At 58.0% G+C, this 10,925-nt stretch overlaps 1 protein-coding gene across 1 annotated transcript; it reads right to left on the bottom strand.

Moving 5' to 3' along the window:
* Positions 1 to 4,821: 4,821 nt before the first annotated feature.
* On the bottom strand, positions 4,822 to 10,445 carry LOC309414133 (Golgi phosphoprotein 3-like; the record flags this gene model as incomplete). Its single annotated transcript, XM_082011415.1, has 4 exons — positions 4,822 to 5,249; positions 5,759 to 5,873; positions 6,083 to 6,214; positions 10,263 to 10,445. The coding sequence occupies 4 exons, from the start codon at positions 10,443 to 10,445 to the stop codon at positions 4,822 to 4,824; spliced, it is 858 nt and encodes a 285-aa protein (XP_081867541.1).
* Between the last annotated feature and the right edge of the window lie 480 nt (positions 10,446 to 10,925).

Below are 10,925 nucleotides of genomic sequence, written 5' to 3' on the forward strand. Positions count from 1 at the left end.
TGTACAGAACTGGAGAGAGCAAAATGGGATGCCCTTTATGACAGGAAATCTTTTTTTTGCTTGGGAAAAAAGAGCCCAAAGACCCTCCCAGTGCCCCCCAATCCCTCCAAAAGGCTCTCAGTACGGCCTAGGAAGTCCAAAAGACATCTGCTCCTGGTGACTTACAGCGACCTTTTCTTTGGAAGTGAAGCTCAAGAGAGAGAGGGAGAGACCAGGCACCTGCGCAGTCCCTCCAGCACCGCCTCTTCTCCACACCACCAGCACACGGGCAGGCCTGAAGCGTCTTGGGGGACCTGGAGCAGAGTTGGGGGCGGCGGGGAGAGGAGTTCACAGGCCCTTCGGCGCAACGTGGCCGCACCTCCCCCTGACCGGCCCCGGCTTAGAAGCGGCAGCGGGCATGCGCCAGGCGGTAAGCGCGGAGAGCGACTCGCGCCAAGCCGGCAGCGGGCACTGCGCTTGCGTCAGCCTCCCGGCTGCAGTACCGGTGTGCGAACAGCTGACGGCGCCAGTGTGACGGACAGTGGTGCGCATGCGTCAGCCGCGCAGCTTACAAGTAGCGGTAGGCCGCCTGCTAGGGGCAACAGTGCGCATGCGTGAGGCCCCCCCTTCCCCCCGCCTGCAGTGTCCGGAGCGCGCGTGCTCGACGGCAGCCACCGTATTCGGTGACGTCATCGGCGGTAGCCCCGCAGTGTGGGCCCTCTCCGGCCTGTCTCGCCCCGCCTTTGCCGCGGTGCTGCGCGGTCCGTGGGCGGTTTCCCGCCGTCAGCCGCAGAGAGGACCGTCCGCTAGGAGAGCAGGGGCAGGTACTGCGTCCCGTCCCGGTCCTGTTCGCCCGTCCGGTGTCGGTTCTGTGGTTTAGCACCTGTTTCACAACCACAGTTTCAGGATGTTCTGAGAAGACAGCCAGCCCGTGTGAAGCCTGGGACCCCTGGGGCCAATTGTGGCAGGAGGTCCCAGGTCCTGGTTGCCACCTGGCCCTTCTGCGGGAGCTCTGAGACACGCTGCCCAACCTAGCTGTTGAAGAAGCATCAGTTGAGCAATGACACCTGAATGTGGGTTACAAGTGCAGGGCTTGGGATCTGCTCCCCAACCACCAGCCTCTCTCTTCAGGGAGATGCAATTCCCCCATTCAGGGGAGGGATGCAGGCCTGAGGACAGAAGCTTTGGTTTTGGGTGGGAAGGAGTTGGGGTCCCAGCAGGGCTTGAAGAGCCTCACTTACGGCAAGGCCTGAGTTCTGGCTGGCTACCAGCCCAGCTCCAATGGGAACATGTCACTGCTGGCCATTGTCTGCCAGCGGCCACCTGGGGCCAAGCCACTCCAAGAGCACAAGTCACAGTTTCACAGGATGTTGGCAAGGGGTATTTTTCATTGCTGTTCGTCTTTCCAGCACACTTGGCAGCAGCAGCTCTGCTCGTGCCAGCCCGGTTGCGCCAATGGATGCCATGTGCATCTTCTCCCCAGTGCTGAGGTCCTGAACTGCTCCCAGCCCACCAGAGATGTCACGCTTCACGCAATAAGCATGGCAGAACGCTGCTACCACAAGCATCCGCCCTGTCTGTGCAGCAGGAAAGCCCTTGGAATTGGATGGGACCAGCAAGCTGGCAGGATGCAGCTGACAATCACGGAGGGTGGAAGGCAGGTGGCATGGGAGTCTTCGGCTGCCCAAGGACAAGGCGCTGAAGCTCAGCCTGGTGGTATTAAGGGGACATGCTCCTGTGCACTCCGCTGCCGGGACTTCCCTTCTCAGGTGGCCAAGAGTGGAGCTGGAGCCTGCGAGCCTGCAGGTCGGAAAGCATTGCTGGCACTGCAAGAGGTTTCCAACATGATCTTCCACTGGTGCTGACCTGGGGGAGCAGCTCTTTGCAGCGTGGCTGCGGCCCTGGGGGCTAGCAAGAATTTGTGTGCAAAGGCTGCCATGAAACAGCTCCTCAGCTGCATCTCAAAAAGACAAAGCAAACCTGAGTTAATGGCAGCTCACAACAGTCACAACTGGGACAACTGGAGCTGGGAGCAGCAGCGTGATGCGGAGGCTCAGCACATCTCACCTGGAGCCCCAGCCGCACAGTGTCCCCCTCACACCCCTGTCCATGGAGGTCCCCAGGGGAAAAGAAGCAAGGAGTGAAGGCGGGGGAAGGTACCGAGAGCCTCGTCACAATCTTCAGCTTCTGCATGCTGCAGGGCTTCGCCCACACACGGCCTGAAAGAGCCCGGCTCTTCTTACCCATCTCCGTGACAACGCCAGGAATAACAGCCACAGCCAGTGCACACCACTCGGCCCTGCCACAGAGCCAGGCGCCGCACGAGCCCCAACATCAGACAGGTTGAGGGGGTTCTGGATGCAGGAGCTGAAGCTTTGCTCCCTGCAACCCTTGCATCATCTCAGCCTGCTGTCCTCAGTTCTTCATCTCCAAGTCTGCTTCCTTTCTGCCCAGCTGCAAATGCCACTGGCTCCCACCACCCTGCCTCTCTTGCACTGTCTGGGGCGCGCCACTGCACCCCATTGCTCACCCACCTCCTGGGCACCACTTCTGTGGCATCTGGCAGAGCCAACTCTGTGCCAGCAGCCTTATCACCTGCCAGCAGATCCTGGGCCCACCCACGGCAGTGCCTCTCATTGCATCCCTCCACCACAGGAGAGTGCCCACCACCTTCTGCTCAGCGTCCTCTACGTATGGGGTTTAATAAGGCCAAGTGCAGGGTCCTGCACTTTGGCCACAACAGCCCCATGCAACGCTACAGGCTTGGGGAGGAGTGGCTGGAGAGCTGCCCGGCGGAAAGGGACCTGGGGGTGCTGGTTGACAGCCGGCTGAACATGAGCCGGCAGTGTGCCCAGGTGGCCAAGAAGGCCAACAGCGTCCTGGCCTGTATCAGACATAGTGTGGCCAGCAGGAGTAGGGAAGTGATCGTGCCCCTGTACTCGGCACTGGTGAGGCCGCACCTTGAATCCTGTGTTCAGTTTTGGGCCCCTCACTACAAGAAGGACGTTGAGGTGCTGCCATGGCGGGGGGAGGGGGGGGAAGTACCTCCGCGCTCCCTCCGTGCCCCGCGCTCCCTCCGCTCCGTCCAGCCCCCGCGCTCTGCTCCAAAATGGCCGCCACCGTCCCCTAACGCCTCATCTGCCTGACGGACAGGGGTCTTGCCCAATAGAGGGCATAGGGAGGCGGCCACGGTGGCATCATGCTTGACCAACCAGTGCCCGCGGGGGACGGGGAGAGTGGCGGGGCGGGGCCGCCCCAACTGAAGCGGCCACTTGCCAATGGGAAGTGAGTGAGCGCCACGTGGGCGGGGCAAAGGGCCAGGGGTTGCCGGGCCTGAGCGCGGCGCTTTCCCTGTGAAGGAGCGGGAGGCCGGGGCCAGCGGCACCCTCACGCGCCCCCGGCCTTCCTCCTCCCGCCGGTCCCCCACCTTCCAGGTTCCCCACCGCGGCCACCCCCAAGTGCTGCCGGGGCTGGAAGAGCTGCTGGGGCCTTCGGCACCCACAGCAGCGCGAAACCACCAGCGCAGGGCCCGGCGGGTGGCGGAATGGGGGTGAGGGCTTGACGCGGCTCCTGCCCTCTCCCAGCCCCGCAGGCAGCAGGGATCCCGGGCGGCAGGACGCTCTGCCAGCCGCAGGCCCCCGCCGGGCGCGTGTGTGCGACACCCCGGGACCACACTGCAGCACCGGCTCCCATCGAGGCACGGCAGGGGACAGGCGTGTGTGCGAGGAGGCGGCCACCCCTGCCCACGGATTTTGGGGACCCCCTGGCAGCATCCACATGCAAAGGGGATGGGACGACCCTCGGGAACCCGAAGCAGATGGAGGGCCAGGAGGGAACAGGCCCATAGGGAAGCAAATGGATCCCAGGGTGATGCCACCTGCAGCCCAAGGTGCCCCCCAGGCCTGGGCCACGCAGGATGCGGGACACAAAATGTCACTCGGCCCCGCTGCCTGCAGACACGGCACTTGGTGCAGGCAGGGAGCAGCAGCTGGGACCAGCAAGCAAGTTCATGACTCAAGTGCCACCGACACCTCTGCGGACCCAGAGTACTCCCTCCACCATGCCAGAGCCCTGCCAGTGCCCCTTCAAATGCAAACCCCGTTATTAGAAAGGGCAGCTGGACCCACCACAGCTACAGACAACAGATTTAAATACCCAGGACTCCCTCAGGCTGCACAGAAAGACATTTAAATGAACTACAGGAGACTGAAGTAGTGGAGACGGGGGGAGGGAGGGGGGGTGAAAAAAAAATAGTCACAGTTTAACTTTTCCCCTTACTAGAAAGAGTGGATGTGCGATGGGGGCACAGCCCGGGGCAGGGCTACATGGTCTTTGCAGAGCTGCTCCTCAATGGCGACACGTGCCAAGGGCTTTGGGCTGCCCCATGCCAGCCAGCACGTGGGGTGGTCCCAGCCCCTGGGCACCCCTGAACCTGCCTCCTGCCCACTCCCCTGCCTGTACCCTGCCCCAGGAGGACATCAGCGTGCTCTGCTGGGGATTCCGCGCTGCCCAGGCAGCTCAAAGGCAAGACCTGTGTGTGGAAGAAGGAGCCATGGAGGCAGCTGGACAAGCTGGTGCACCAGGAGTGCAGGCTGCTCCACAGCCCCATTTCTGCTGGTGTTTGGCCCATCTGAGCAGCTCAGTTTCCACACGCAGAGGCAGGGCTGGGCTCTGCTACCTCCCAGCTCTGCACTGGCGCAAGAAGGAAACCAATGGGCAAGGAGCACCAGAAGGGGAACGAAGAGCCCACCTGCTGCTGCAGGAACTCCGTGCCCAAACAGCCCTAGCTTCGTGTCGAGGGGGTGAGGTTCCCCCACCTGGTTTGGGGGGTTCAGGGGCTTTTTAAGACTTATTAAAGGCTGCCAGGACAGCCCAGATCATCTCTGCACCCCTGGCTTTGGCAGCTTCCACCTCAGGGTCCATATCAAGGAGGTCCTTGGTCCTGTTCATTGCCACATCATACTTGTCATCTGCCAGGCTGGCAAAAACGTTCTCCAGCACGTCTGAGGAGTGGGCCAGCACCAGGAGAGCCAGCGTCCTGCGGTCCATGCGGTGGGGATCATTCACCCACTGCTCCAGCACGCTCTCCTGGAGCTTCTTCACCAAGCGTTGCTTCTCGGTGGCGTTGCTGACAGGGTGGGTGGTCATGTCGAAGAGCAGGAAGTTCTGCTTCTCTGTGGTGAGAATGCCCTTCTCCACCAGCGCCTTGGCGAGGCGCTCGCGCACATTCCTCAGCTGGTACTGCAGCTTGAAGGGGTTCCAGGTCTCCCCTGCAGAAGAGGAGACCCTGTTCGACACTGGGGCAGCATGGCTTTGCCACCCAACCCCGGTCCCAACTGCTTCCAGCCCAGGACCATCTGTGCTTGCATGGACACCAGTCCCCGCCGCAGGAACCCTCTCCCTCCCCTTTGCCTGACTCTGATCCACTTCTCCCATCAGTCTAAGCTGGCAAAGCTCCCAGTGGCCACAGGGCATAGCAGCCTGGGGCAGATCCCTTTGGAAAGCCCCTTCTACCCAGGACCTTGGACCCCAGACTCAGGGAAGACTCAGCACGAAAAAAGAGGCAATGAGGAGCAAGGTCCAAGTTTTCCACTGAGCTCCCAACAAAGAAGACCTGGAAAACCATTCTCTGCCCCCACATTCAGCCTTCCTCTGTTCTGCTGTCAGTATTCTGCCCACGTCCAATAAAGCAAGGGGATGGCAAAGCCATGGAGAGGGGACAGGCGGCAGGGACAGGCCCCAGGGGAGCTGGAAAGATGGTGGCTCTAACTGACCCTACCAGTGAGCAGCTCTATCCAGGTCTGCACCGTTTCTGCAGACTCTGTGGCCTTGATGTGTCGGAGGGTCTCATCCAGCAAGACATCACCAGTCGGCGCATCCGACTTCAAGAGCACCTGGAAGGACAAAGTGGAAACGTGTCACAAGGCTGGACACAGACCTGACACTCCCTCCCTGAAAGAATGCCACCAGCCCCGGCGTGCAGTGCTGCCTTGGCAAAGGTCTCTGCCAGCTTTGGCAAAGCTTGCTGCCAGTGGGCTCAGCTGGGGTGAACAGAGCCCTGAAGCCTGTCAGGCTGCCAGCCCGGCTCCTGCGGCACCTTCACCTTCCTCTCCAGCAGCCTCTTCTTCCTCATGGAGAGTGGCTCCAGGCGGATCCGGCCACGCAGAGCCAGCTCAATGAGGATGCCGCCCCGCAGGCCTGAAGAGATGCAGTCATTCCAGAAGGAGGTGTAGCCCTAGGAGAGAGGGGATGGATGGAAATGGGAGAAGAGACATGGGAGGGGGAGCTCTGCCAAGCCCCTCACCCCTCCTGGCCTGCTCAGGCGACTCTCCCAATTCCCATTAACAGCTCTGCCTCCCTGCTCTGCCTCCCAGGCCAAAGGGAGAAAAGGGCTTTTCCCACCAGTTGAAAAGTGTCCGGCAGCCCCAACTAACCCCCTCCCTGCCCAAAACCTACCTGTAAACATTGAGCAATTCAGGCTATGCCCTTCCTGCTGCACCCACAACCACACAGCACACCCCTGCACCGGCCAGGCAGCTGCGCCCAACCCCGATCGTAAAAAATCCAAGCGAGAGTGGGAAAAGCGGGGCCCCTGCCCCTGCAAGCCCCTGGCCACAGAAGGATATTGCTGCTGCTGTGGGGCTGCAACGAGCAACGTCAACTCTGCTCTGCCCTGCCTCAGCACCTGCTGCAGGCATGCCTACGGGCAACGGGAGGTGAAATCCGTCCTTTTCCTTGCAGAAAATCCCCACCAGCTCCAGGCATGCCCTGAGAGTAATTAGCTCTACGGAAAAATCACTCATCAGCCCCTGAAGAAGAGCTTCCCCACTACCCACAACGCTGCCCCACGGGGCACAGCGGTACCAAGCCCCAGCTCCCACCACAGGGCACAAAAGCTTCCCCAGCCCCTTGACCACCCCACCCTCATCGCAGCCCCCCCCAGCTCAAATCCGCCCGGAGACTTCTGCGAGGGAAGAGAAGATCTCCAGCCAGGAATGAAGGACAGGAAAATACACCCCACCACCCCCCCAGAGCGGGCACCTTGGGGCTGGGGTGCCGCGGGGGCAGTGCTAGGGCTGCTGCTGGCCAGATCCGCTTGGACTTGGCATGTTCCGCACCTGGCCTCAAGCCCTGTTCTCCGAGTCCACCACGGGACAGGGTTCTCGTCCCGGGAAGCGCAAGCTCCAAAATCATTAAGGCATTTGACAAAGCAACAAGAAGGTGCAGCGGTCTGGAAAATACGACCCACAAGGAACCAGCAATTTAATCGGGGTTTTCAGTCCAGGGAAGAGAAGACGGAGGGAGAATAGCCTAAAGGGGGTCAGACACATAAAAGGTAGCAGCAAAAAGGAAGGGAATGGCCAGTTCCCACTTCCACCGTGCATGGGACAGAGTCCTGGGCTAAAATTGTAGCCAGAGAGATTGGAGCTGGTTCCAGGAAGAAATAACCATCCGGACAAGAAAGCCCAGGAACGGTTCGGCCCTGGAAGGAGGGGGCAGGGAAGGGAAGTCTTTGTCCCTTGAGGTTTAAATAACTGATTCAACTGATGCTTCTCAGGAGTAAGCTGACCCTGGTTTGAAGCAACAGGACAGTGTAGGCAACCTCTCTGTTTCCTTCTTCCACATGTCTTTTATCCCCTGGTTAGAACAAAGCCCAGTTGTTCCGGCCCGCTCACTGCTGCATCGTGGCACAGACGCAGGGCAGCAGCCCTTGGATTTCAGGGCAAGTGGACAGCAGGGAGAGGCTTGTCCAGGCAGGCAGCGGGTTTTTAAGATGGGCCCAAGGGAAAAGGGGAGCCAAGCAGCATGCAAAGTCACAACATGCTTGTTTGCAGGGGGACACCAATACACCAGAAATGCTACGGCCCGTTCGTAACTCCCTTTTCGTTGCTTTTTTTCCTCTGGAGGGAGTGGGGGAGGAGGAGAAAAAGGGCAGGTCTAAGAGCTACCAGGAGACTGCAGACAAAGCAACTTAACAAGCCCCCTTCCTAAGGAAAAAAAGCTGAGAACATGCAGTCCTCTTACATGGAAGTTTTTACAGTCTGTATGGGTAAACTCTTGTCCCCAGCATGTCTGTTTATACAGTGCATCCGGACACCGTATTGCCCAGCTCGCGTAGCACAGAGAACCATAAAATAAATTAAAATCTTTATTTGCTTTCTTCATTTCCTTGTGCGGAAAGACAAAGCAACCTTTCATCCTTGCCCTACTGATTTCCGTCCATGGGAGACGCACTGTTTTTTGCATGCACCCTTTAGGAACAAGTTCTCCAGAAAAGGGTGTGGAGGTGAACGAAAGTTTCAATTCACTGGGCTGAAAGGCACGTTACTCCTAGAAAATTTTAAGGGGTCTGAAATCAAACAAGTCAAAAGCTCCTGGGTTACTTTCAGCTTCTGGAATCAGATTAGTTAGAAATTACAGGCTAGTGTGCAGCCAGTTCATCCTAGACGGACATACTGGTTACTTAAAATAATGAAATTACACTGCGAGCTCATTGGATTTGGCTAAAATTGTCTTGGTTTTTTTCCAATCATCAAACCATGAGTGAACAACAGAGCTAGGAAAACCCAATGCCTGGGAGTCCAGCTCACGGCCAGGCTACTGCTGCCTCTGGTCTTCCTTTCGAGATGGAGGAATGTAGAAGGCCAGGGGGGGAAATTATGACATGTTTTTTTTCACAGCTGTTGTGCTCTCCTAACTTCCTGGTGGCTGAAGGACCGTTCCCAGGAATACGTTAACCAAGCCAAGAACACTAAACATAGCCCAGGAACAAAGCAGACCATGTCACGCTCCTAGGCTGCTCTCAAATACTTGCTCAAAAATTATTTGCATGACGTTCTCTTTATAGCCCTGCTCTCCTGTTACTTCCTATTCAGCTCAGCAAGTCCTAGATCTTATCTGGGTTCATTAAACAGGACAGCTACAAGCCTCGGTCACTCACACAACCCTCAGCCCTCCCCTGCCGGATCTTACAAGCGTGATCCACGTCGGAAGCCATGGCCTGAGCAGGTCTATGGGAGAGCAAGGCACCAGCTCAGACTAAGCCAGCAGCAGCAGGGCCCTATGTCAGGCACCTCGCAGGGGCTTAATTTCAACCCAGAGAAACAGATGAAGAGAAAGTGGCCCATCCACCACAGCTTTGACAACCACAGTCTCTCCTTTCCTCAGCGTGAGAGACGGGCTCATTGGAAGAGTGCTCCTGGAGCTGAAAAACCTGTGTTCAAGGCTCTCTGCCATTATATCACAAGAAGCACCCTGGGCAATTGGTTAGCTTCCCCTTGGTCTCGATTTCCCCATCTGCTTGACAGGAATAGCAATATCAGATTCTCCCAAAGGGATCAAGATGATGCATGCACTAAAGAAGACAAGGCAGGTAAGAGCCAAGCAGCTCAGAGAACTCAACACAAGATGTCTTCTCCTTTCCCCACGGCTCGTTCTAGGCAGAGTTGAGAAACGAGTTTCCACCGGCTGAGAAGCACGAAACAATTCAGTTTGATCAGGGTCCCGTTCTGCCAGAGAACAACCCCCTGAAAATAACTGCCTGTGAAGTCTGTCTGCTGCTGCCAAGGAAAGCCATCAAACCGGCACACGTGGGTGAGATGAGTGCCCAGCAAAGGGCTTCCCATCCAGCCCCACGCCCCGCAAGCCTGGAGCTGCACAACACCACTCTTGCCTGGCTAAGGAAACTACCGGCCTGAAAACAGAGATGCAGCTCCTACGTCCTTTACCATTGCTGTGTTCAGGCCTATCCTGCACCTACTTTCAACTCCCAGTCCAGCTGCCTTCCCTCGCCTTGCCCTCTTCTGCCCTTGCCGTTTATTCGCATCAATTTTTAACAAAGTGGAAACAGCGCTCCAAGCATCCCTGTGTTTCAGCTGATGGTTTCAGATAAGAAAGCGCACTTGGGCTAGGGAAGAGGACACTTACCATCTGACGCACAAAGGTGAGGCTCCTTTTACCCCATGTCTTTGACCCTGGCGAAAAACAAGCCCACCTTTGCTCTGCAAATGGCAGTCGCACAATACCATAAGGCATCCCTCGCCTCCAGCCGCTTCTCACAGTCCCTGTGGCAAAGCTGGTGGGACAGTACTTGCAAGCAATCTCCACAGATCAGTTTAAACTACAGACAAAGGGGGTCTGCACTAAGCAGGCTGGCTTTGTTGAAGCGGATTCAGAGGAAATCGTACAACCCCTTCTGCTGCTCACCGAGAACCTCACCTCCAAGTACACCAGCACAGCGCTACCACCACTGCACATGCAGCCATCAGAGACGCCTGCCTTACCTCCTTGTCCTTCAGCCCCAGAAGCAGCGCCTCCTCCATGAGCGTGAGGCGGATATCTTTGGGGTCCTCAGGATCATCCTCATTCAGGTCTCTGTCCACAGCTGCGTCTTCCTCACTGTCAGGCTTCTTGTCCGAGTTCCTTCCCACCTCAGCACGCCGTGCTCGGTGCGTTAGCGTTGTCATCTCCCCCCTCTGCCTGGGCACACAGAAAACCAAGGTCTACCCCATTTCTAAAAACCATGGAGTACGACAGTGCTAAGTCCCAAGACCCAAAACCCAGGCTCCAGGGAGGCACAGACAAGGACAAGGGACACTTGCCCCTTCTACCCAGGAATTTTCAGCTCCCCCGACAGCTGTACAAGAGTCACTCACAGGGAGCAGCCAGACCAGGTGCTTGAGGAGATGACTGCACATTGAAGGCGAGGGGGTAGATCTAAGCCACAGCCGAATCCTTTCACTAGGGGACCCCCCAGCCGTGCACTCGCAACAGAGATGAGGTCCCGCACCCAGACAGGACGTGGGACACCTGGCAGCGTCCCAGGGCCATGCAGAAAACCAGCACCCTCCTTGGCACGACTCTTTCTCACCTCCGCCCTGTGCAACCCGCTTGCAGCTGATTCCTTTTTACGGAGGTTAACGAGCTGCACATTCAGGTTCACACTG

Source organism: Phaethon aethereus (genome assembly GCF_964289735.1).
Source record: "Phaethon aethereus genome assembly, chromosome: 28".
NCBI classification, from domain to species: Eukaryota; Metazoa; Chordata; class Aves; order Phaethontiformes; family Phaethontidae; genus Phaethon; species Phaethon aethereus.